This window comes from Zea mays, chromosome 1 (genome assembly GCF_902167145.1).
Source record: "Zea mays cultivar B73 chromosome 1, Zm-B73-REFERENCE-NAM-5.0, whole genome shotgun sequence".
NCBI lineage: Eukaryota > Viridiplantae > Streptophyta > Magnoliopsida > Poales > Poaceae > Zea > Zea mays.
Genome location: NC_050096.1, coordinates 13,697,003 through 13,723,600, shown reverse-complemented (window position 1 = coordinate 13,723,600; position 26,598 = coordinate 13,697,003). Strand labels below are relative to the sequence as shown.

Genomic DNA, 26,598 nt, shown 5'->3' with positions numbered 1-26,598 from the left:
TTTTGGATATGGCAAGGACCATGCTTGATGAGTACAAGACACTCGATCGGTTTTGGGCGGAGACAATTAACACCGTTTGCTACTCCATCAACCGACTCTACCTTCACCGAATCCTCAAGAAAACATCATATAAACTCCTTACCGGTAAAAAGCTCAATGTTTCTTATTTTAGAGTTTTTGGGAGCAAATGCTTTATTCTTATTAAAAGAGGTAGAAATTATAAATTTGCTCCTAAAGCAGTAGAAGGTTTTTTTACTTGGTTATGACTCAAACACAAGGGCATATAGAGTCTTCAACAAATCCACTGGATTAGTTGAAGTTTCTTGTGACATTGTGTTTGATGAGACTAATGTCTCCCAAGTGGAGCAGGTTGATCTTGATGAACTAGATGATGAAGAGGCTCCATGCGTAGCGCTTAGGAACATGTCCATTGGGGATGTATGTCCAAAAGAATCCGAAGAGCCTCCACAAGCACAAGATCAACCATCATCTTCTAAACAAGCATCTCCACCAACTCAAGATGAGGACATGGCTCAACAAGAAGAGGATGAAGATCAAGACGATGAGCCACCTCAAGAAGAGGACATTGATCAAGGGGGAGACGAAGATGATCAAGAAATTCAGGATAAAAACCCACCACACTCAAGAGTCCACCAAGCAATTCAAAGAGATCATCCCATCAACTCCATTCTTGGTGACATTCACAATGGGGTAACCACTAGATCTCGAGTTGCTCATTTTTGTGAACATTACTCTTTTGTGTCTTCTATTGAGCCATACAGGATAGAGGATGCACTTAACTCACCGCTCACCCCTACGCTATCGTTTTCGCTCGTGCAACCCTTCCCCTTCATCGTCACCTTCATTAGATCTGTTACTGCCAGCCTGCCACGGACTTCCTGGGCGGATCCAGTGTTGTTGCGGCCTCCCCCGACTAGATTCGCCTTCTCTTTGGCCGGATTGTCGCCTTTATGCCAGATCCGTCGTGGCCTTCCCGGTCGGATCCGGTGATACCCCTTCTATTCTACCACGGGCTCGGCCACCCTGACTAGCATAGACACGTGTGCTACTGCTGGCCTCCCCGGTGGGGCCCCTTGACGACCGAACGACAAAAGAAACACAAAGGTCCCCAGTCTGATATTACTCTTCTTTTATAGATGAATCAACTGACCGTCCTCCTTCATTTTTAATAAGATGATACTATCCACGAGCGCTACGTTATGTGCAATTTCATTCATGTTAGACTTAGATGTTTTCTCATGGCACATATAGAAGGCTATGTCACCTTACGACGAACGACGAAATGAACCACAAATTAGATTGGAAGGAATTCTAAAGATCTTTTTTAAAAGGGACAACGATGAGTAGAAACTTGTTATCGAAACCTTAGTAGATCAGCTCGTGTTTGCATCTCTTCCTTTGTCAGTTTTTCGCGCCCTAACTTTTGTAAATAAGTGCCGTCAGATTTGCTGAACTAGCATCAGCCTAATAGCTGCATTTTGTTTAAAAATATTAGTAATTGTCTAGAAAATGAGCTTGTCAGGTGCACTTATATGCACCTCAGTACACGAAAACCATCCGAAGGCTTCATCGTTTGGCGGACGCTGCCAGTCTCTGTACACGCATAGCGAGCAGCTCCCTGATAACTATCTCCGGTTCGGGCAGGCGTTTGCGAAGTGGGAAGGATCGCCGCAGTTAAAGCAGCAGCCGAGCACGGTGTCGCCCGTCGCTGAAACGAACATCCCGCCGTCAGCGTTACGGCCTCTGCCTCTCCGGCCTCCGCCTCTCCGTCCTGCAGATGCAGACGCAGACGCCTGCCTGCTGCTGCCGCGCCCACGGCGGCCTCTCCCCGTACCATTGTCCACTTCGTCTTCCCATCTGGGCCCACAAAACATCAAGTAAAACGAGGAACAAATCGGGTACCTCGTGTGATCTACTAATTTTGCATGATGTAGTAAGCTAAGGTTACTAGCACGAAATAAAAATGGCTCTCTAAAAAATGTGAAACCTCATTTTAAAGAAAAATGTGAAGGCCTGTTTGGATCCCATGAATTGAAATAATTATCTAGAAAGTGGTTCTGGTTTCATTATTAGATTATTCTCGAATTCCTGAGAACCAATCAGGGCCTGAGTAAATACATGAATCATTTGCTCAGAGTATATAGCATGCACAAAAGCATGTTATACCACCCTTGCCACAGGCCCACAGCCAACTGCGCAGATAATGATATGCAACACTCATGGCACGGGTTCAACTGTATAGACAAACTAAATCTATTCTCCATGGTACCAGATGAATATGCATACGGCAATGTAATATACTAAATGTAAAGGACGCCACGTACTTGAAGAAGCCACAGCCAGGATCTTGACATTTGTAGAACCTCCTCCCCCTGTTAGCCTCTGTATTAGCAATTCGTGATATGCAAAGCGCTCCACATGAGGTGCACAGCACTTGACCTGCATCTGAATGTAACTTGTGAATAATAAGGTAGCAGCTTTGTATACCATTGCAGAATGAGCAGCATAGACAGTCAGATACCTGATGCATTACTTGGATTTTGGGTATGGGTTGAACGGAAACCTTGAGAATGCATAACCGATGGGTTATCATTATTAAGCTGGCTTGCCGGACGAAAAATAGTATGTAAATCCTGTCTTGGAGTCCCCTGACCCACACCATTTGGTGTTGGTCCTCTTGCTGTGAAGTAATATGGTCACAGAAGTAATTAAATATTTTAGAATGAAAATTACACTGGTTGTTTTAGTAGAACCTGAATACTGGAGATAGATGGGGGTAGGTTCAACAGAAACAAGTGCATCGCATTTAGAGCAATAAAAAAGATGAGCCCATATATCAATCAGAGATCAGAGATTCAAAAACCTGGTGTTGCAGCCTGGCTGCGACTTCCAAACCTACTTATCTCCATAAGGTCTTTGAGGATATCATCACAACCACCAACACAACCTATCACAAAAACGACTATAAGCACATGGATAGAGTTAACAACAGTACTCAATAAAACCACAAAGCGTAGAAAAACCAATAGATCTAACAGTAAAGAACAACAACAACAAAGCCTTTTAGTCCAGGGTAGTTGAAACCCAACAAAAACCATACAATTGTGTGTGTGAAGAAAAATTAAAAATTTGCCTGGAGTTTGGATAATGCATTTAGTACAGTTTACCTAGGTGATCAACATCGAAATTTGGTGGAATATCCCTCCGACGGAACTTGAATTGAATCTTATAAACAGGGCCTGTAGGTGTGGTAGAGTTGCCATACAATTTGAGCGGAATGGCAATGGGAAAACTAAACAATAACCAACATAAATCAGGGTCAACAAATGGGACTCTAAGATGACCTGGTGCGCAGATAGGACAAACTTGATTAGTTACAGCCGCTTCTGAAAGAGATCCTGGGAGCCATACCACGTTTCTACACTGAAAAATCAACACGGCTATTAATGTCAAACTCATTGCAGAAATTACCGTGTCAGTGACTTCAGTTCTACGTTCCATTTTCCAGCATAATAAGGTAATTTAGTTCTATCAAAATACCATGTTACTCACTTGTGGATAACTTCGGCACCCAACCATAAATTCACCACTCTGACAGAAAAGAAGAAAAGTTCAAGCATTTATATAGAGTAATGCCAATTTCTCTAGAAAAGAAAGAAAAGTGTCACTACGGAACAACTTACCGCCCTTCGCTTAAGCAACATTTCAGATCCATTGCATGCACCACAAGGCCTCACAACCTCTACTGGATTTTGAGTTTCATTTATAGGCCTATTAGACCTAGAAAATAAAAGGGCAAGTTCAAGGCAGGAATTCATACAAAGTAAAGAATGGCTTATGAATCCAATCAAACACCTTGCAAAGAATGTCCCCATTGCATCAAGGAGTTTTGCTTTCTTCACCCTTGCCTGTATAGCACCAATAACCACCATCGAATCAAATTACAGTATACAGATTCAGAAATGTGTATAATAAAATAGTCGCAATGTCATTGTTTTGTTTCTTTTGCGATGGTTTTAATATTACAATAGTATGTACATGTATCATGAAATACAAGAAATTTACAACTTACGTCAAGAAAACAGGCCTTCATCTGCTGCAAACAACTCTCAAGTACTTCTGATTTACTCTTAGTACCCACGCTAACTGATTTCATATCAGCTTCCATCATTGATCTTAAATAAGGCTTCCAAAGCTCATACCTAAAAAGTAGTGTTTGAGCAAAGCAACCAGATCATCCTTTATATATTCAGTAAGTGCAGCAACTTTAAGAGTCAACTCACCCCATTTCATCATAACCCATCACCAATGCCTCACCCTACATTTTTCCCAAAAAATCGTAAGTTTGTTTCATTATTAAAAAAGAAAAAGATTATGTTTCAAGAAGACAAATGAACTCAAAAGTTGGCAATATTACTCATGAATTGGAATAATTAATCTTATATAATGTGGAATAATCACGATCTTACTTCTAAGCCATAGGCTCTAGCTCATTGTTATTTGCGAATTCACAACAAAGTGGATCATCAGAAACTATATCAATGGAGGGGGGGGCAGAACAAACGTCATTATTAGATTAAAATGCAAGTATACCGTGGAAAGTATGCATCTCTTACATAAACAAAAAAATAAAAATTGCTTTTGGACATCAAATAGTAGAACTCTCATAAGGATAAGAGTACTTTCCGCACAAAAAAAGAGGATTTAATGGAGGCATACATGGCTCTAGTGATCTGGATACTATGCTACAGTATGCTAGCCAAAACAAGAATGCAGGTCTGTGTTTATTCTTTTTTAGCATAACTTTATTTTTTTCAAGAAGCAAGCATTCCATAGTGAAGACTGTAGATGAAAAAAAGATCAAATAAGATAGTTACATGGCATCTACATACAAGATTTGTCGGGGAGAAACGTGTGTTTTCATCTTTGGTTGCATAACAACGGTCAAGCAACTTTTTTATGTGATCATGCATGGTTGCATCAGTGCCAATTCCTGCCTGGAAATATAATAAGAAAATGTCAAATCTGCATGATTTTAAATTATGGATATGTAGATGCATTAAGTGGCACAATCCACCAATTCTGAATACGAAGTTATTGCCATAAAAAAATACAACGTGGGTTAAAAGAAGGATTTTTTTACTTTATCCATACAGCTAAGAAGGTCGGCTTCAGCCAGAAGAGGCGGTGGCCGAGTCACTCCAGAATCAAGTGTTAAAGTTGTCGGAACAAACTGCATGATTTTGAATTGATAGGTCAAGTTAGTTTTGTATTTGGTTAATAAAGGATACAAAAAGTTGGATATCAATGTCATCTCTAAGATAAATCAAGCAACTATGTTTCTCGAACGCGCACGAGGCGTCATTATATTAAGAAGAAAAATAGAGGTCCACAATAGACCCAACTAAGGCTATTTCCAGCAGCTGCCGTATCTGAGTTTGCATCGGCAATTTGCGCAATCAAAATACACTGTAGCACATCCAGTAGACTGTGTATGTGGCTACACATCATCCACGCTCCCTTCCTTCGTGCCACATATTCACGCGTTCTCTCTCCTGCTCGCATTCTGCTGGAGCACCGCTTCATTTTACGAGACGTGAATGGTTCGGCCTAATATTGAGTAACTCCATACATATTGCAACAAATTACACACGGCTGCACATATTGCATATTTTTAGATATACATCATTAGTAATATTAACTTATTAATACAGAGAAAGGGCCATATTTTCAATTCATATTATGAATTTATCTGCAGTCTTTAACCAGTTTTTGTTAACCGTCATGCACAATAAAATCTTAGTAAGAAAATGACTTAACCAAAAAAAATGTGCAGTGTGAAATATAACTACAGCAAACCTGCTGCCCAATGTTGTATGTTGGAAGTAACGTTCCACCCCATGAGTCAAAGCGGTAAACATCCAGATAATTTTTCTACAAGAAGAAAACATTTCTTTGAAAGAAGAACAATCGCCAGATCCAGGTGAAGCAACTAATGGAAGCATCCTATTATCAGTATGAATTTTCGTGATAATACATAAATAATATATGAAAGTGAAAAAAAGATGACTTGCTGAGGTTCCTTGGGTACAACAGTTTTTCCTGTATCCACGGTTAACTGGTTTACTAATGAACTTGTTAAATACTTCCTCTGTTCCAAATTATAAGTTATTCAGGCTTTTCTAGTTGCATAGCTTTTGCTATTCATCTAGTTATACACTATGTCTATACCTGAACAACTTATAATTTGGAAAGGAGAGAGTACATATTATTAAATACTACCAAATATAAGGAAGGAACAATCGTGAACTGATAGAGTGAATGCATTAACCAGTTCAACTCAAACCATTGTTATTAAAACTTCGCTTAAACGTCGTTTAAACGACAAACGTCCGGTCGTTTTAGCAAAAACGCGTAGAACGTCCGTTTATCACGTTTAAACTTCGCTTAAACGTCGTTTTCTCGTTTTCGGACATTCTAGGCGTGTTCAGAACGTTCTACGTGTTATTGGGCCTTTCACAGGCCAAAAAATACACAGGGCTGCCAGGCGTCCAGTGCTGACAGCCTCCCTCCTCTCCTCTCCTCTCCTCTCCTCTGCCTCCTCCTCCCTCTCCATCCTCCAACATTCCAGCGCTGCCAGGCCAGTGAAGCGCCACCCTCCCTAGTTTTAGACTTTCAATCATCAAGAGTTCCAGGTTCAGTCTTCCAGTTCAGACAGTGATGCCCTCCCTAGTTTCAGACTTTCAGTCATTAGGAGTTTATGGTTACTGATCATATATACAAGTTGTAACTTGTGTGGTTGAACTTGATCTGTTTCATTTTGTTTTGTGAACTCAAACTCAAGTACTTAACTTATGTATGAACATATTCTATAATTGAAATTTTATGTAATGTCTGAAAAGACGTTTCAACGTTCGTTCATAACGTTTTAACGTTTTACCGCTTTAATAACCATGACTTAAACACTTCAACACCCCCACTCACATGCAGCCACAAAGAAAGGTACAAACGTGGAAATAAAGGGGCAGAGGCACAAATAAAGCCTCTGCCAGGATTCAAACTCGAGACCTCTGACTCTGATACCATGTTAGAGTGGACACACTGACCAGTTTAACCTAAAAGCTTAAGCTATTAGGAAAATGTAGGTAATCCACTTATACACTTCAATATGAACCACACATTTATTAACAAAATACTCCTCCCATTCAAAGATATTAGGTATAATTGACCCAGCACCATTGCATAAATGACCTTTGACCCTTCTCACAGCAAATCAGTTAAAGCTGTATATTCAAATGAAGGCACATTCAAATAAAACACTAACACTAGCAATTTTTTTGTTACTAAAATACCTTTTTGGTAAAACCAAAAAGAGGACATGCATGTTAGTTGTCCAATTCACATTTGCAGAAATTCCCCCCTTACCTTTTCCATTTTGAATAAATATTAGCGTACTAAAATTGGCAAAATTAGAATTCTTAAAGGGGTTTCACAGCTTCATGCTCATATAGAAACAACTATCCAGGCCTTATAGTGTAGCTTCACATTAAGGAAATCTGCTAATGCTACATCTGTGTACTAACTTGCATCATTAGACCTTGCTGGTTACATATTTTAGCCTACTTGTACTCTACAGATGTGTAGAATAATGGCAGAAGTAATTTTTCAACAGATCCTAGGACATGTAGCACCAGAGAAACTGAAGGAATATGTTCGTTTGAAGTATTGATATCATTGGTGGCCAATTAAAGGCAAGCAACAAAACAGGATACTCACAGCAAGTATGACACGCCCTGATGCATTAAACTGTTCACCAGCTATGTCAATTTCCACAGTTGTTTCAGCTCCAACGGCCGGTTGAGAGCAACATGCAAGGAAATGTCGGACAACAAACTCATACAATCTCTGGACGCCAGATATAACAAGATAAACAAAAAATTATTAGAGTTGTATAGGAAAGTTTATAAACAACACTTGAAAAGGCACTTGATTTCTCAGTTGTTCAGAAACACAACATACAGTGTGGTCTGGACTCCAGTTTCTTTCACCTTCTGAAAATTTGGTTGGATGAATAGGAGGATGTGCCTTGTCATCATGACCACCATTACTGGGATTCCTCCAAAGTCTTGCTTCAGGATTTAGAAGTCGCTGAGCATATGCTCCCCAAACTGGATGATTCACTTGTTCACGTACGATTGCCTAGGTCAAGGATAGACATGTATTCAAAACAGGGTTTTGAAAATCCACGATTACGACGCGCCTAGGCGCGCCTAGGCGCTAGGCCACGGCCTCCCGCCTGGACTAGGGGGGTAGGCGGGCTGCTAGGCGTTTGGAGCGCCTAGGCGGCGCCGAGCGGCGATTCCGCAGCGATTCCGCGCGCCCGGGAGCCCAGGCGGCCGCGTAGGCGAGCTAGGCGCGCGCGGGGGAGAAAATAGGACGCGCGCGGTAGAGAAAAGGCTGGCGCGCGGCAGAGTGAAAATGGCGGGCGGGAAAAGGTTGCGCGCGCGCAGGAGAGAAAATGGCGCGCGCGGGGGAGAAAATAGGACGCGCGCGGTAGAGAAAAGGCTGGCGCGCGGCAGAGTAAAGGAATGTACGCCAGAAAAAGAAGTTGTACGCCAAAAAAAGGAAGGAAAGAGAGAAAACACGCGGTAGAGAAGACCCCTGTAGCTGCTTGCTTTTTTCCTGTACGCCAGACCCCTGTAGCTGCTTGTTTTTTTCCTGTACGCCAGACCCTGTAGCTGCTTGCTTTTTTCCTGTACGCCAGACCCCTGTAGCTGCTTGCTTTTTTCCTCGTCCCCTGCTTCTCTCCTCTCATCTCCTCTCTTATTCCCATTTTCAGTTTCTAATTTATTGACTGTTGGCTTGAACTCAGATGAGTGTTGCCTATTTTTTTATATATAAATGTATATATTATATAAGTTGGCAAAACGCCTAGAAAAACGCCTAGCATCGCCTAGGCAAGCCTAGGCTGGACTAGTCCCTAGGCTATGGGTCATCGCCTAGATTCCGCCTAGCGCCTAGCAAAACTTTGATTCAAAAGGGAAAATGATACAGCAAAAGTAACAAATCGAGAAAAAGTAAATAAGGAAAGGTAAATGAGTCATGAGTGTATTCACTGTAAGGCAGAGACCATATGGAGTGCATTTTACAATTTTCTCAGTGGGATTTCATCAATGAATGACTAATAATCCTTTGTCTTAATGTGATGGGACAATTGCCTAGGTCAAGGATGGACATACATTTAAAAGGGAAAATGATACAACAAGAGCAACAAATTGAGAAAAATAAATAAGGAAAGGTAAATAACTGTAATCCACTGTTATTAAGGCGTCGCCTAGGCGTCCGGGCGGTGGTCTAACGCCTAGGCGCCTTGCCCGCCTACCTCGCCGCCTAGGCGGTGGTCCAACGCCTTGGACCGCCTTACCGCTTTAAAAACCATGTTGTAATCATTATGAGTAAGACATAGACCCGACGGAGTTCATTTTTACAATTTTCTCAGTGGGATTTTATCAATGAATGACTAATAATCCATTGTCTTAATGTGATGGGAGCGACTAGGAGAAACATGTTGCTGCGACTGAAAAAAGTCAAAAAAAAAAACTTGCGTGTGCTGTGGACCAACTGTATGAGAACATATTCCTTATCACTTTTCAAAGAAACTAGTATTGGTGTATTGTTTAACGATGTCAATTGTCAAGCAAAGTTATAGGTGTAAACAAGAAACTGTTAACTGTAAGCAAAATCATCAAGAAAACAAAAAGAAAGAATTTGAAACAAGTCAAACAAGTAAAATCCAATACTAACATGCAGGTCAGTGTTTGGGGAGAAGTTATCAGTTTCTGTCCTCGGATAACTAATGAATCCAGCTTGATAAAGTTCTTCAGCCACCTGGTGTTGAAAGGGAAGAGACCACCAAAGAAAAAACAAGCAAACAACGAAGCTACTGAGGTATGTCCATTATTAGATAGTGGAACTGGAAGGGAAATTAAAACTATAAGACAAGATATTCTTAGACCTTCATTGTGTGCTCTGAACTCATTCTAAAGTACCTAGAAGCACGTTTCTGAAGCTCCACTGTACTTAGTGGATATGGGGGGTATTTTAGCTTCTCTTGATTCCTAACATTTTGTACCTGCAATGAACAATACAAAACAAATAAGAAGTGTTACTACAGATCCATCCATTGTTAGCAAAGACATTTTAATTTCAAACTATTGATGTTAACCAAATAGATCAGAAAGCACTCACTGTTGCCATTGGTTCTGAAACACACATTTCATAGATACTAATAGCACATGAATAATCAAACAAATGACCACGTCTGCCAAGAACAAGAAAAGGTCATATGCCCTCCATTACGAAAATGACAGAAGAACTTCTAAATGTCATCTTACATCCAACCAAAAGATGCAGTGCCTTCATCTGAAGTATGAGTACAATTTATTGTCCAGAACTCTTCAGGTTCATGAGCTTGAATCTCCCAGAAACGCTCAACAATGAATCCTAGGGTTGGAAACTGCAATGAATAAGAAAATTTCAGAAAAAAAGGAAATCAGCATATGTGCAGTAGCTTTGATAAGTGAAGTACCTGACAAGGACCATAGCTCAGAACCAAACTTCTCTCATCCCCAGTCACATCAATTACAAATGCATCCTTTAACAGCATGGTTTGAAACCTTGTGAAGGAGGCACCAATGCGAAGGTCAATTTCCTGTACATAGTTTCTTATTATTTGTCTTAGCTTATCAAGAAGTAAGAATGAACAGGCAAATGGTCATCCATTTGACACAAAAAAATTGGCAAAATAAATATGTTAGAGAGGAATGAAATGGCAACTTGTCTATTCCATAGGGCCCAAAGGGCAAAAGTACATATGGTAACTTTACAGGAAGAACCCTAGATTCTAGATAAATTACAATAGAAGATGAGAAAGAGAGAACTATGCATATACATTATACACACTAACAAAATATACTAGCAAACCTGCTGCTTTTAGATTTATTTGATTGGATTTTAAAGCTACAGGTATTAAAGGAAACATGCAGTAAAAAATGCTCCAATCTGATAGACTGGAGCATTTTACATTGGTTAGTAATAGAAAGTTGTGATTGAATTCAAGTATGTGAAACATCAGCAGCAGTATTTAAACCCAGTGAGAGCATCTCCAATGACTCAAACAGGTGCCTCAAATTAAAATATGAGGCTCTACGCAGAAAAACTACTCCAACAGTGTCTCATTTCATAAAATTTGGTCAAAAAAATATAGGCAACCCTTTCAAGTGTCTCAAATATACTACATCATAGTGGGCTGCCCTATAATCTAGATTTGAGACTTTACTGTTAGAGCGGAATGTTTTGTTGGTGCCCTAAATTCTATAAAATATACTCATTTTTAAATTATAGGACATTTTTATAGGTCACATTGTTGGAGATGCTCTGACAGCTCAAATCACCTGTCTTGCATCCACAGCATCTGCAAAGAGCTTGTTGGGCCTGCCAAGATGTTGCACAGATTCATGTATCTCCCTGCAGTTTCATAATGTTTTTAGAAAATCCTTGTAACGTATAGAGGGAAGGAGACCATCAACATCCAGAAAAATCAATACCTATCAATCAAAGCTGAGAAGCGAGCCCTCCAAATGTTAAGATGACTGTTGGCACGTGTACAAACATCGATCACTTCATATGCTATGTTCTCACCCTCTCTATCACAATCAAGCCATAGCACCAGCCACTGGCATCTCCTAGCTTCTTCTTCCAAAGTTTGTTTTATGGCCTGCTTGTCCTGCATATATTGAAGGGACAAATTCAAGAATAGATCCCAACAGCAACAACATCCAAGAAGTTATAATAACATCATGAAAATGCCACAATCTTTATTTATGAAGAAAATAATCTCAATATAAGCTAGCACAACATGACAGCTGAAGATAGACAATTGAACATGCCAGTCAACCCATGCTTGCATGTTCATGAACAAATTCATCCATACAGGGAGAGAGGAGTTTACAAGAAAGGGCAGACCTAGTGTTGGTAGCTCCCACATGAGTGGGGTCTGAGGAAGGGATAACCGAGACAAGTCTTACCCCTGTATTTTTTTTCAGAGAGGTTGCGTTGAACTCAGAATCTTTGGCTCAGTGGAAGTGGGAAAGGCTTCTAGCCACTGTGCCAGGAGTTTATAAGAAAGAATGACTACTTATGTCATCATGAAGAACACCAAGCAAGCATTATGTTAGAATCAAATCCATGGCAACTATGCTCTTAACTACATGAATGATGCAAAGTCATTTGACTTGAAGTGATCAGTTGTTTTTTCTCCTTGTTAGCCTAAATATTTATCTGCATGCGGTGCAGTAGATGCTAGTTACAAGGCTATCATTCTAGGTTAAAACCCTGCAAGGACTGCATATCAAATAAAAAAGAGACAGATCCAGTGCTGGAGGCTTGAGTCTAGGGAAGGGATAAACCGAGGTAAGCCTTGCAAATACGGAAAGACTGCTTCGAACGCGCGACCTGGTGACTCAATGAGACAGCTCTCACCACTACACCAGGCCTGCAAATCAAATGATTGTGTTAAATAAACTTTGATAATTTGATCTCTACATAACTTGTTTAAACAAAGGACATGATTGACTGCTAAATGGGATGATCTACACTTTCATGCAACCATCATGATATGCCTACAATTACAATTTTAGCATTTAAGTGCCCCTCCCCTAATTGGACAATGACTCCAAGTATCAGACATCATTTGGGGCTCGTTTGCTTGGAGGCCTCCCAGGCAAGTTGCTGCCCATGGCTTGGCAACCATGGTAGCTTCAAGTATCAAAAATCGGAGCCGCGGGCACTGCTCGCGCCAGGAAAAGCGTTGCTTGAAGGCCAACCAAACAACCCAGTGCGCCACCCGCCAGGCACACGATAGTTGAGAAACGCGCGTCCACTGTTCAGCGGGGCTCCCACTCTAGCACATCAAAGCAGTATGAATGCAGACCATGTAAGACATCTTCACAACCGATAGGTACCCACGCACCAACCAATCAAACCCGAACTGTCATACGCAGGGCTCAGAGACGCGCCCACCGTCTGTTCGGCGTAATTCTCGTGCGGAACGGCGAGAACGAGCAGTGTACCTGGGGCACGGACTTGCGGACTGGGGCGTGGAAAAGTTCGGCGGGGTCGCAGGAGTGCCAGCGGCGGAAGCGGTCATCGAATTCGAGTTCCATGAGGTGGCCCGTGACGGAGGTGACGAGCATGTGGCAGGCGCGGCCATTGATGGCGTAGTTGAACTCGAAAATGCGGTTGTACTGGGACCGGCCCGCACGCGACTGCGCCGAGCGGCGCGACAGGATCTCAGCCACTGCCTTCGCCACCGACGGCTTCTCCGCCACGTTCAGCACGCGAATCGCGCCGCCGCCGTCGGGCTGCATCGGGGCAGGGGGTGGCCGGTGGTGCGGTGGTGTGAGGGGTGGGGGCGAGACCGCGGGAGGTTTCGGATTTCGGAATGGTTTGAACTTTCCAGTTTGGCGTAGCGGGTTTGCAGTATCTCTCAATACATAATGTTACTGTTGCTATATTTTTCATTTATAGTATAATTGAGTATTGAGTATAGAGTATACTCCCTCTATTCCAATTTATAATTTATTTAATTTTTTACTCTGTATTTAACCTTATTGAAAAAATCATAATTAGTATTAATTATTATAATAATATTGTTTAACATATAATATACTTTAAGTATGTTTTTAAGTTTTTATTTTTCTAGTAAAAATTTGAATAAGACGAGCAAGTTAGACATGATAAAAAAGTCAACCGAGTTATAAATTGGGAGGAAGAAAATAAAATATAAAGATATGGATATTATGTTAGATAAGTAGGTATGAATAAGTGTTTAGAGTGAACAACCATGATTCGGATCCTTGTTTGTTCATAATGAACCATGAAAAAGGTGCTTTATATGATAGATAGAGACCATGGCACACAATGAGTGTGGATTGATTATGAGAAAACATAACTATTTTTTAGAAATGAGGAGGAATCATGAGGGTTGAACAATAGTTGATTGTAAAGAAATATGAGTGGTTTTTTATAAAAATGTTGACATATTATATAGGGACTATTTAAAACCGTTCTGTCTCTACAAAATTTAGTATACTTGGTAAAGCAGGTTACTAGATGTTCCAGAAAAGTATAAAATTATAGTTGTGAACTTTTAGAAGATATTTAGATAAATTATTTTATTTGTTATTTAAATTAGAAATATTTTTAAATAATTTAGATTTATATTGCGCCTGATTGGTTTACTGTGTCCGCACACCCAGTCTCACGTGAGCCTGGTCGGTCAGGTAAAACTATAAAATTATAGTTGTGAACCTTTAGAAGATATTTAGATAAATTGTTTTATTTGTTATTTAAATTAGAAATATTTTTAAACAATTTAGATTTACATTGTGACTGATTGGTTTACTGCATCCGTACGCCCAGTCCCACGCGAGCCTGGTCGGTCAGGTACGACCATTTCTGGCGTATGTGCAGATGCAGTTAAATGGTCTCATACTTTTTTTGCATCTATTCATTCAGTCACCGTTCCTCGTGTACAGCCAACCAAACAGACATTCAGCCAAAGCCAACACACGTGATGATTCAGGATGAAATCGTGCGGTTAACCATAACCGCTCCACGCTAGAGCATTTGAGCTGGAACTGGGGGCGGCAATCTCAAATATCCGGCTCAACCACACGAACCTGCAACGAAATGAGGTTGACATTTGTAGAACCTTGCGAGGCACGGATCAGGGATGCTCCAATGAAAGATGACAGAACTGACGCAGAAGTTTTGTGGTATTGCTGTGGATTATTTTTTCCTAAGGAAGACATTGCGACACAGTAACCAATGGTCTTATTTCTACTTCTGAAATACATTGTGCTTGTGCAATAGAGATCCTTCTGTGAACTTGTTCACGACGAGTTGAGCGACTCTGTATACATGCGGTCAACCTTGTGAATACTCGTCCACATGGGAGAACGCGTAAAAACCGTGATCGCCAAGGAAACCAACACGCAGACCATAAACTTAATATATAATAGCCTCAAATCCTAGCTTCGCATCTCACTCGATACTGAAGTTCACAAGATACCACGATGTTCCAAAGAAACCAAGTTCTACCTCTGGTTCTCATAATCTGCCTGGCCCTGGCGGCACAAGCCACTACCATCGCTGCATTCCGTGTCCTGAGAGAGAAATCACAGCCACAACGAGGAAGCTCGGTGTCCCTGACATCCTCGATGCCTGGAGCGTCTGGCTGCACATTTGATCCCAACAATCCTGGAGGAAGATGCCCACGCCCATGAGAATCTTCAGACATGCACTGTAGTTACTGATTGTTCTTTTATTCATTTTTTCCATTGGTTCAATGTTTCTTTTTGCACTCTGGTCTGGAGCTCAGACTGAAGGGAAGATATTCAGACGTCCAGTCAAATTCTGTTTCCTTTTTGTGCAGCAGTTTTGCTTAGCCTGCATGTAAAACAGTGTAAGTTTGTAAATATGATACCTTGTACATCTTCCGTAGAAGGCTGTTGTTCATACAGAAGATAAATATAATGAGTTTTTTGGGGCCAATTCCATCTTTACCATATCTGCTATCATAAGCCTTTTGCTCAGAAGTTAGGATCCGCTCACTCCTCACATAATATCCTCCAGGCTTTAAATTGTAAGAGCAATTTGTTTTCCTTTTTCAAATTCAGCAGTGCCCGATCAAAAAGGCACAGTTTCACCTCAGGATCTTTAGGATAATCAAGGTAGCGGAAATTACCACATAATAAATTTAGTGATGCAGTGCTGTGTAACAATCCCTGATCAGGTAGTAGGAGGCCTGTTTGCACTAAAATAAACTCTCCATATGAAGCTTATCAAGCAGAGCAATATCTGAAGCTGTGGTCAGTATGTAACTGTCTATAGGTCTGTGTGTAACATTTCCTGATCAGATAGGAGGCAGTAGGCACTATGTTGCTTTTTGCACTAAAATAAAATCTCTAGACAAAGCTTATAAAACAGAGCAATATCTGAAGGTGTGGTCACTGTGTAACTCTATAGATAACAAAGAAGTGTAGCAGTAGTTTTTTGTTCAAAAAAGAGTGAATCAGTAGATTTGGGAAAAAAGAATTAAAGGACATTTTTATCATAAACTTTTTGTTTGATTGACCCCATAGATCATGTAGTTGTCTAATAAAGGTTAAGTGAAAGATGAGATTTAAGTGTGAACAATAATTATATACTCAAATAACATGTTCGTATTTCTTAAAATCTTACCACGCCATGGAATCTTTAGAACATAGTTGGAGCAACATGCCAACATTACCATAGTTCGTGCGGTCACTCCCAAGTAATGGAATTTTAACAATCTCCCCTTTTTTTCTGGACCTGTCCCTAAGCAGAAACAGACTAATCAGGCGCATATATATAGGATCGTCCGTAACAACAGGTGCATAAATGCAATTAACTGATATACAGTGATGTTCAACATACAAACAAAGGCTTTGTCAATAGGCTCCCTGTAAGTTTTTTTTAAAAAAAAAATCTAATAGCCAAATTGAAGCACTAGGACCTAGCTGAAAGCCTGAAAGGCAAATTAGTTGTAAAATGTAGAATATATGTGGACGGAACACATTACACATATCTGCTCGTGCTGGGTGAGAATAGCACCTGCGAGCTTAAGGTTTTCTAGACTTTTTTGTGCCAGAAAACAAAAGTATCAATCATGAATCTTAGTGAAGAAAACACTCCCACAACACAAAGTTCAATTGCACTTGCACAGAATATTTTGTTTCCCTTGGGTCTCCCATTGGAGAGAATTTCCTCAGAATTTAACCATATCCCTAAGAAAATCATGAGCTATGTGATACTGAATCACAAAGCCATGTAGAATGGTATAGCACCAAAACAGCCGAAAGAACAGAACATCAACTAAGCATCACTAATTATCACTTTATCAGAACCATACTTGTGTAGAAAACAGTTTTGTTTCGCTCGGTCTGAGAAAGGACACTTTTGTTGAATCATACTTAAATATTTAAACCAGATACCAGTTCTAGTGGGATGTCCTACTATGACAATGAGCAGAAGGATTTTAATGCAAAACTTGATGTTTCGATGCTTCACGTTAAAAATTTCTGTACTCACCTTCGACGCTTCGAAATCACAAATTTCTGGAGGTGTGATTTTCAAAGACACTGTCAAACACACAACACATGCATTTCTCTTGCTTATGTCCAATAGGTCAGAACTGACAAGCCTCAAAATTTGTCATCGGGAGCAAACCCTCTATGGATCATCTCGTCATGAAGTTGGAACGCCTGCTTCGAGTTGCCAGCTGTAACATGACCATTTATCAATGACATGTATGTATATCTATCCGGTTCAATTCCACTGTCACCCATTCCCTTGAAAACACGACCAGCATCTTGCATATTGCCTTGTTCAGAAAACCCATTTATGATCATATTATACGTGACAGCATCTGGCCGTACCATTTCCTTCTCCATTATATTAAACACATTGAAAGCTCCATGCATGTTTTCTTCTTTTATATAACCATGGATCAGGGTGTTGAAAGTAATCAGATCTGGGAATACGTTATCTTGCCTCATCTTTTGCAAAAACTGCTGCCCCTTTTTTACATTACCTGATCGGCAATAACCCTTGATGATGGAATTATAGGTCCTGATATTAGGCAAATTTCCCTTCTTGACCATTTCATCCAGAAAACCGAATGCATCCTCAACTTGTCCCTTCTCACAGTGGCTGTCTATTAGGATACTGTAGGTAATGTGATTGGGTAAGATTTCTCGAGCATGCATATCATCCCATAGCTCATTAGCTTTGGCCAGATCACCTTTTCTGCACATCCCATCAATCAAACTATTGTATGTCACGACATCTGGCCTCAAACGCTGGCGCAACAGTGTGTCAAACAATTGCAATGCATTCTCAAAGTTACCTTGCCTACAGTACCCATGAATCAAAGTTGTGAAAGTGCATAAATCTGGTGTAACCCCTCTCTCCTCCATCTCATTCAAAAGTTTCTCCGCGTCAAGCAACCTGTGCTGCTTACAGAGCCCATTCAACAGGGTATTGTATGTTACCACATCTGGCAGACATCCAAAGCCAACCATCTCATCCCTAACTCTTAGAGCCTCTGACATTGATCCAGCCCTACAAAACCCACCTATGACCATTGTGTAAATCACACCATCAGGCACCAATCCAAGCCCCTTCATTTCCCTCAAGTATGCCCCTGCATGGTCCATCTCCCCTCTCCTCGAGAATAATCCAATCAAACAGCTAAAGCTGACCACATCTGGTGTAACATAACGATGTTGCATCTCCTTGTAAAACTTCACTGCCTCCTTAACCTCCCCAACCCTACAAAATCCTCCGATCAAAATATTGAAACTCCGAACATCTGGTGCAACACTGCACTGGTCCATTGTCCTGAACACCTCCTTTGCCTTATCAAACCTTCTGTGCTTACACAACCCCTTCAAAACCGAATTGTATGTCACAATCCCAGGCTTCAACCCCCTATTGGCCATGGAATCAACCAATGCGATCGCTGCATCCACATCTCCAGCACGGAATCTGGCATCAATCAACACATTGTGTGTAACCACATCCGGGAACACGCATCTCTTCTCCATCTCGGAGATGACAGTGTCAGCCCCATCGAACTCTAGGGTTTTACAGTAGCTGTGGACCATGATGTTAAGCGTGTAGGCGTTTACCTCCGAGTCAGACGAGAGGACGAGGCGGTAGGCCTCCTGGGCGAGGTGAGGCCACCCGGCGCGGGAGAGCACGGCAAGGAGAGCGTTGGACGCAGAGGCTGGGACGGGGACGCGGTGGTCGAGGAGGAGGCGGAAGGCCTCAAAGGCCTCCCGGGGCTTCCGCGACTGGGTGTAGGTGCGGATGAGGAGGTCGAACACCTGCGGCTGCGGAGTGGGGGACGAGGCGAGGAGGGAAGAGACGATCTCGCGTCGAGAGGCGCCGCGGCGGCGCGACATGCGGAGGAGGAGGGACTGGCACTCCGAGGCGCGGCCGGCGGCGGCGGCCGCCGTCGCGGCGGCAGCCAGGGCTGCCGTTGAGGGTCTCGCGCCGATTGTGCCGATGTCTATGGCGAGATTCCCGGCCGACCACTTGGTGGCCGCGGCAACCGTGGGAAGGCAAGATAGGCGACGGGGGATCGCCATCAGCGACGGCGACCGGCAGTGAACACTCTCCTCTGCTGTTGAGTCCTGGAGTGGCTCGAAAAATGACGTAAACCGTTTTCGACCCAGGTTTACGTAATCGCAGAGAATACGGAAACCACGAGAGCTGACTCGACTCGGGGCTCGTGCCGCAACATCGGTCCGTTCCGGGACCCGCACGCGGCGGCGCACGACCGCACGGCGATCGCGTACCTAGGCGACAGGGGCGGCCCAACGTTCCGGCAGCGTTCCGCCCCATGGATCAGCGGTTCCTGCAGCTGTGCCGGGTGCGAGCGGGCCAGATCGACGTGTGGCGTGGTGGCGGACCCCGCACGTACGAGGCGAGTTATTTGCTTCTTTACCCCCCATGAGGTTTCGCCAGAATGCCCTCGTTCTAATAGGCTTCGCTTCTATGCCCTTCTCAAAGCGTGCTTCCTTGTTAAATTGCCCTTTCTTCCACTTACAAAAACAAAAATAGTTCTAACCAGTTTAGCAGCTCTAGAGTTCCAAAATTACTCTCACCTTATCCACACAGCCACACAAGCTCATCCTCTCCACTGTGTTCTTCCCAGCTCCTCTCTCCTGGAGTCCTGGTCAGGTTCCTTGTCTCGCCGCCACACCCAGGCCAGCGCACCTCCCTCGACGTCGCAGCCAGAAGCCAGCGCGTCTCCCTCAACGTTTCAGCCGAGACGCATTGCAGACTCTGTTTTTGTGACCAGTTCAAATCGTGTGCAAGCAGTCCATTGAAACATCCAGCAAGTGTGCAAGCAGTTCATTATAGTGCTAGCAGATAGTGCTTGCAGGAAACAAGAAACTAAACAAAAAAAATAGTTGTCCAAAAAACCAAGACTGCACAGAACATTGTGATATGACATCTTGTATATCTCTACTACTATTAAGGCTATAAAAGTAGTCGGTCATTCCCGTGTTCTGCCACCATTCTCATGTTCTGCCATTCCCGTTCTGTCACCGTTCCCATTTTCATGTCTGTCATTCTCATTCTTTATTTTGTCTTTCTCGTTCCCTCCTCCCGCAGAGCTCATTCTCATTCCTATTCCCCCGTACAGCCCACGTCTAGCTAAAATTTTAAAAAAAACACATGTCCTCAAGGTGATTTGAACCCGTGACCTCTCAAGCAAAGGCCAAGAGTAGCTACCGCTACACCACATATGTGTTTATGTCTACATCTATGATAGGAAACATATCTACTACATCTCTCACCAAGCTCACTTGCTACCCTTGCACAATGCGTAGTTGTCGGCGTTTCGAGACAGGGGGGTCCCAAAGCCGACGAGTGAGTGTGCTGCTTGCCCCAGCCCAGATGGGTCGAGCGCGTGGGCGAGCGCGAAGGGGGGAGAGGCGAGGTGGCCGGAGCCGAGCGTGAGAGAGGTGGAAGTCCCGCGGCCTTCGTGTTCGTCCCGCGCCCAGGTCGGGTGCGCTTGCAGTAGGGGGGTTACAAGCGTCCACGCGGGTGAGGGAAGCGAGCGGCCCCAAGAGAGCGCCTGTCCCGTCCTCGGTCCCGCGCGGCCAACCTTCTCTAAGAAGGCCCTGGTCCTCCCTTTTATAGTCGTAAGGAGAGGATCCAGGTGTACAATGGGGGGTATAGCAGAGTGCTACGTGTCTAGCGGAGAGAGAGCTAGCGCCCTAGGTACATGCCAACGTGGCAGCCGGAGAGGTCTTGGCACCTTGCTGGCGTGATGTCGTGGCTGTCGGAGGTGCGACGGAGCCTGGCGGAGGGACAGCTGTTGGAGCGGTCGAGTCCTTGCTGACGTCGCCCTGCTTCCGTAAGAGAGCTGGGGGCCGCCGTCGTCACAGAGCTTGTGGAGCGCCATCATTGCCCATCCGGCGGAGCTGGCCGGATGGGACGCTGGTCTTGTTCTCCGTGACCCGGGTCGATTCGGGGTAGGACGATGATGGCGCTTCCTGTTGACGTGGCGGGTCTGTGCCCTAGGCAGGGTGACGTGGGGGCTCCTCCGAAACCGAGGTTGAGTCTGTCTTCTGTTGCCGAGGCCGAGTCCGAGCCATGGGGTCGGGCGAGGCGGAGGTCGTTCGGCCGAGGCCAGGGCGGAGTCCGAGCCCTGGGGTCGGGCGAGGCGGAGGTCGTTCGGCCGAGGCCAGGGCGGAGTCCGAGCCCTGGGGTCGGGCGAGGCGGAGTTTCGTCGTCTCCCGGGTCTTAGCCCGAGTCCGAGCCCTGGGGTCGGGCGAGGCGGAGGTCGTTCGGCCGAGGCCAGGGCGGAGTCCGAGCCCTGGGGTCGGGCGAGGCGGAGTTTCGTCGTCTTCCGGGTCTTAGCCCGAGTCCGAGCCCTGGGGTCGGGCGGAGCGGAGTTCGCCGTCTTCCGGGTCTTAGCCCGAGTCCGAGCCCTGGGGTCGGGCGGAGCGGAGTTCGCCGTCTTCCGGGTCTTAGCCCGAGTCCGAGCCCTGGGGTCGGGCGGAGCGGAGTTCGCCGTCTTCCGGGTCTTAGCCCGAGTCCGAGCCCTGGGGTCGGGCGGAGCGGAGTTCGCCGTGGCGCCTTTGGCAAGGCCTGACTGTCTGTCAGACTCACTCTGTCGAGTGGCACCGCAGTCGGAGTGGCGCAGGCGGCGCTGTCCTTCTGTCAGACTGGTCAGTGGAGCGGTGGAGTGACGGCGGTCACGTCGGCTCTGCCGGGGGGGCGTGTGTCAGGATAAAGGTGTCAGGCCACCTTTGCGTTAAATGCTCCTGCAACTCGGTCAGTCGATGTGGCGATTTAGTCAGGGTTGCTTCTGAGCGAAGCCAAGGCCTCGGGCGAGCCGGTGATGTGTCCACCGTAAAAAGGGGGGCCTCGGGCGAGATGGAAGTCTCTCGAGGTCGGCTGCCCTTGGCCGAGGCTAGGCTCGGGTGAAGCGTGATCGAGTCACTCGTGTGGACTGATCCCTGACTTAATCGTACCCATCAAGCCTTTGCAGCTTTATGCTGATGGGGGTTACCAGCTGAGAATTAGGCGTCTTGAGGGTACCCCTAATTATGGTCCCCGACAGTAGCCCCCGAGCCTCGAAGGGAGTGTTAGCACTCGCTTGGAGGCTTTCGTCGCACTTTTTTGCAAGGGGACCAGCCTTTCTCGGTTGCATTTTGTTCCGGTGGGTGCGCGCGAGCGCACCCGCCGGGTGTAGCCCCCGAGGCCTCGGAGGAGTGGTTACACTCCTTCGAGGTCTTAATACCTTGCGTAATGCTTCGGCTGGTCTGGTTGTTCCCTCATGCGAATTGGCCGTAGCCCGGGTGCACGGTCGGGGCCCAAGCTCTCGGGCTGGTATGTTGACGCTATCAACGGTTTGGCTGGAGCCGGTTTTTGCGAGAGCAGCCCCCGAGCCTCTGCACAGGGCGAGAGGACGATCAGGGACAGACTCGACTTTTTACATACGCCCCTACGTCGCCTTTCCGCAAGGAGGAGGGGGGAGTGCGCCATGTTACCCTCGATGGGCACCGAACATGGTGTCTCCGGTGAGCTGCAAGCGGGTAATCCGAGTGGACGTCCGTGCCCCGTTCGTTGGGGGTCGGCTAGGGGCCCAGAGGCACGCCCAAAAGTACCTGCGGGTGATTTGCCGGACCTGGTCCCCTGGCGACGGGGTCCGAGGGCTCGATGCCTCCCTCCGATGGGATTCCGTTACAAGATCGTTCCCGCTGGTCTCGGAAATGTCCTAGGGTACCTCGGGAGCGCAGCCCGAGCCTCGGTTATGTATCGAACGTACCCCTGGTCATCCCTCGCTCGGCGTCTGAGGCGACTGTGAACCCTTCGGGGGCCAGCCTTCGAACCCCTGATCAGTAATGGGCGCGGAGCTCGAGTAGCCTGAGGCGGCCATGGAACCCTTCGGGGGGCTGGCCTTCGAACCCCTGACCAGTAGTGGGTGTCGGGCCCACGCGATCTGAGGCGACTGTTGAACCCTTCGGAGGGCCAGTCTTCGAACCCCTGATCAGTAGGGGGGGCTCGGAGCCCGGTTCCTTCGCGGAGAAGGATCCTTTTCGGGGTATCCCCCTTTCCCGGTCCCTGTTGCAAGAGATAGAGAAAGAGGAAAAATGAAAAGGAAACGAAATCGAACGACGTGGCGTACCTCTTTTTGACGCGGTTATTACGGCGAAGGCGAAGCGTCGCGCGCTTCTCCCGCCAGAGGCGCCGCGTGTCCCGCCGCGGAGTTAATGCGACGGGGCGAGTGGTTGGCGGGGCGGCCGTTGCGCGTGCGCGATCCGTTCGAGGAACAGGTCACGGGGGCACCGTCTTCACGCTGTGGGAGGAGGCTCTCTTGCTGTCCCAGGATGAGACGTGAGCCTGGCTGACGACGTGTCTGCTGCGTCCGCCCGCCTGCCACTGCCATTACTGCCGGCCCACTTTCGGTTGCTTTGACCAACGCGCCAGGCTGGCGCTGCTGGGTCGCGCGCCGGGTCGCCTCGAGTCGCGGCATAGGCTCCGCAATCGAAGAGGCGCGACGGTGGCGCAAGTGGCGGTGCGGTCGCTTGCATGCAGCAACTGGCGCGCCGGTTGCTTGACGCGTGGGCCTGGGCTTCCAAGCTGGCGTGTCAGAAGTCGGAGAAGCGCGTCCACCTGGCGCGGTTGCATGCCGCCTGCATGGCTGCCCGCCCCTTCCGCCCGTTGGTCTGGGCAAAAGTGGGGGGTCACTCGTAACCGCTGGGCGGTCGTGCGCACCACGCGCGGCGGTTTGGCCTCTTCTGCCCTGAGCTGGTTTGCATGACATGCGGGACCCAGCCCCCGAGTCGCAGGGGAGGGCCTTGGAGCGTGTTGGAGAAGACTCAGCCCGCGGCGTCTGGGGGCGCACGTAGGGAGAGTTGCCTTTAAAAGGAGGGAGACTCCTTTCGGAAGGCAACCATGTCTTCTTCCTCCCTTATGCGTCGTGTCTTTCCATCTTCCAAGCCCCCGGATGGGGGGTATCCGCCGTCTTTCCGCCTCCTCGTCGGAGGAACGCAACTCCATGGGAGTTGGTACCTCTCAGCCATCGTTCGGCTTCAAGGATTTTCATCACGCAGCCTGGTTGCTTTCTCCCGCCGGTGGTTTCCCAAGACGGTGACCTCCAGCTCCTGGATGGGGAGAGGCAAACCAGGCTGTGATCCTGCCCTCAGCATCGGGTGTGTTCGTCACCCTCGCTGGGGCGGGGGTCGAGGCGAGCCGGGGCTCTACCTCATGTGCGGGTCGGCGAACCACCTCCTCTTCCAGCTTCTGGTGGTGGCAATCGCCCTCCCGCGCTACGACGGAGTCGTCCTCCAGTCATGCCGGGGAAGGCGAACTGTTGCTGTCCAGCTAGGATGCAACATTCCGTCTTCCTCCTCGCATTCGCGGCGAGGACGGCAGCGAGGATCTACCGGAGCGCTTGGGAGCGGCCCGCTCTTTGGCTTTGATGGCTTGTTCGTGTCCCTTGAGCGGGACCACGAACAAGAGCCTTCCGGTGGCCGCGTTCACCCGGGGCCATGGCTACTGCTGCAGAGGTCGCTGGCGAGCCTCCCGGTGTTCGTCCCCCCGCAGGCCCGAGGTCGCTCGTACCCTCGGGGACGGAACCGGAGTTCCGTTTGTAATGGCATCTCGAATGCCGGTGTGTTTGTTCATTGCGGCTGTCGGGGCCTGAACATGTATGTAATTTCGGCACGGAGCCGTGTTTTTTCCTCATTTTCGAGCACTAAGTCTCGCCTGTTGATTATCTGAACCGCTTTACCAAGCATGAGTCGCCCCGTGTCATGGTGACGAGTGAGGTATCCGTATCCCGGAGGCGTAGGAATCCCTCGGCCCGATCGGCCTTGTTGTCTGGGGCTCCTCTAGCTTAGTTAAAGAGACCCCTCGGCCGCCCTTCGATGAGCCGAGGCCAGGGGTAGCGATATCAGTATGAACAGAGGCGGAGTTGGCTCGAGAATGGGAACCTGGTTGGCCGGAGCCTAGCCGTGTTGTCCGTCAGCGGAGCCGACGCCAAAGTCGATCCGCCGAGGCCTCGGGTCGGGCTGGCGCCCTTGGAAGCCAGTTGGGCGAGGCCCCAGGGGTAACCGGCCGAGCCGCCTGCTCGGGCCGGATTCCCGGAGGAGTCCCCGGACCGCGTCGCCGTCCGAGGCTGGGTAGGACTTTGCTGAAGACGTCGTCGATGCCGAGGGTGCTACGGCTCCCTTCAGCGTGAAGACCCGAGCCTGCAGGATCATATCGTCTTGTAGCGTGTGCCTTCTGCGGCCGCCGAGGCCAGAAAACACACCCTCGCCGTGCTTGCGAAGCTGCGTCTTTTTTCCTCTTGTTTCGAGCATCTGGACTCTGTCGGTAACAGGGATGTTTGTGTGAGCGAGAGTTGCTTCTCGCGGAAGGGACGAGTGAGGTATCCGTATCCCAGAGGCGTGGGAATCCCTCGGCTCGGTCGGCCTTGCCGCTTACGCGTACTTTCACCCGTCCATGAGGCCCTGTCCCCGACTTAGTCGAGAAAGCTTGAAGGACTGCTTCGGCAGGAGAGCTTCCGGACGTGAAGACTTGTTCGGTCCACGGAGTCGCTTTATCCGAGCGCGAGTTACTTATCGCAGAAGGTGATGAGTGAGGTATCCGTATCCCGGAGGCGTAGGAGTCCCTCGGCTCGGTCAGCCTTGGCTGCTTACGTGTACTCCGTCGTTTCCAGGATCCACTTTCCGAAGTAGTCAAGAAGCACGAAAGTAGTCCTGCTAAAAAGAGATCCTTTTTCGAGGAAAAATTCGACGCAGAGGGGGTCTCCCCCCTTTTAGCCCCCGAGGGAGGGTCGGGCTTTGCCGAGGCTAGGCCGACCCTTCCTTGACGACTAAACTTTGCGTAGGTGCGAGGTATATGAACAACTTGGAAACATCTTAAGGGTAGAAGCGACGTAGTTGTTTGATGTTCCAGGCGTTGCCGTAGATCTCGCCTTGATTGTTGGCCAGCTTGTATGTTCCGGGCTTCAGAACTTTGGCGATGACGAATGGCCCTTCCCAGGGGGGCGTGAGCTTGTGCCTCCCTCGGGCGTCTTGCCGCAGCCGAAGCACCAGATCGCCCACCTGGAGGTCTCGGGACCGGACCCCTCGGGCGTGGTAGCGTCGCAGGGACTGCTGGTACCGCGCCGAGTGTAGTAAGGCCCTGTCCCGAGCCTCCTCCAGCTGGTCCAGCGATTCTTCTCGGCTAGCTTGGTTGCTTTGATCGGTGTAGGCCCTCGTCCTCGGGGAGCCGTATTCCAGGTCAGTGGGCAAGATAGCTTCAGCCCCGTAGACCAGGAAAAAACGGCGTGAAACCCGTGGCACGACTCGGCGTCGTCCTTAGGCTCTAGACCACCGAGGGGAGTTCCTTCATCCACCGCTTGCCGAACTTGTTGAGGTCGTTGTAGATCCGAGGCTTGAGCCCTTGTAGAATCAT

General features: G+C 46.9%; 2 protein-coding genes across 8 annotated transcripts; both read right to left on the bottom strand.

Annotated features, from left to right (window-relative positions):
* Nucleotides 1-1,363: 1,363 nt before the first annotated feature.
* Nucleotides 1,364-13,542, bottom strand: LOC100273582 (DNA topoisomerase 3-alpha). 4 transcript variants are annotated; one of them, XM_008669535.3, is made up of 24 exons: nucleotides 13,152-13,542; nucleotides 11,628-11,806; nucleotides 11,475-11,547; nucleotides 10,610-10,732; nucleotides 10,416-10,537; nucleotides 10,270-10,342; nucleotides 10,037-10,153; nucleotides 9,826-9,909; nucleotides 8,041-8,220; nucleotides 7,798-7,926; nucleotides 5,881-5,955; nucleotides 5,165-5,254; nucleotides 4,914-5,018; nucleotides 4,305-4,339; nucleotides 4,094-4,223; nucleotides 3,877-3,929; nucleotides 3,705-3,801; nucleotides 3,574-3,612; nucleotides 3,366-3,444; nucleotides 3,189-3,260; nucleotides 2,885-2,968; nucleotides 2,543-2,701; nucleotides 2,346-2,460; nucleotides 1,364-1,878 (listed from the first exon to the last, which is right to left on the bottom strand). In XM_008669535.3, exons 1-24 carry the CDS (start codon nucleotides 13,446-13,448, stop codon nucleotides 1,647-1,649), a joined length of 2,742 nt encoding a protein of 913 aa, XP_008667757.1. In that variant the 5' UTR covers nucleotides 13,449-13,542; the 3' UTR covers nucleotides 1,364-1,646. The 4 variants fall into 4 exon arrangements, with proteins under 4 accessions (XP_008667757.1, NP_001347209.1, XP_008667766.1 ...); NM_001360280.1 differs by having other exon boundaries at nucleotides 1,466-1,878; nucleotides 2,346-2,466; nucleotides 13,152-13,484; XM_008669544.4 differs by having other exon boundaries at nucleotides 1,466-1,878; nucleotides 2,346-2,466; nucleotides 11,628-12,982; nucleotides 13,152-13,264.
* Nucleotides 13,543-14,829: 1,287 nt separating this feature from the next.
* LOC103631761 (pentatricopeptide repeat-containing protein) lies at nucleotides 14,830-19,571 on the bottom strand. 4 transcript variants are annotated; one of them, XM_008653168.3, is made up of 4 exons: nucleotides 17,197-19,571; nucleotides 16,327-16,443; nucleotides 15,649-15,799; nucleotides 14,830-15,531 (listed from the first exon to the last, which is right to left on the bottom strand). In XM_008653168.3, the coding sequence occupies exon 1, from the start codon at nucleotides 19,257-19,259 to the stop codon at nucleotides 17,310-17,312; it is 1,950 nt and encodes a 649-aa protein (XP_008651390.1). In that variant the 5' UTR covers nucleotides 19,260-19,571; the 3' UTR covers nucleotides 14,830-15,531; nucleotides 15,649-15,799; nucleotides 16,327-16,443; nucleotides 17,197-17,309. The 4 variants fall into 4 exon arrangements, with proteins under 4 accessions (XP_008651390.1, XP_035818642.1, XP_008651384.1 ...); XM_035962749.1 differs by having other exon boundaries at nucleotides 16,327-16,437; XM_008653162.3 differs by lacking the exon at nucleotides 15,649-15,799.
* Nucleotides 19,572-26,598: the final 7,027 nt, after the last annotated feature.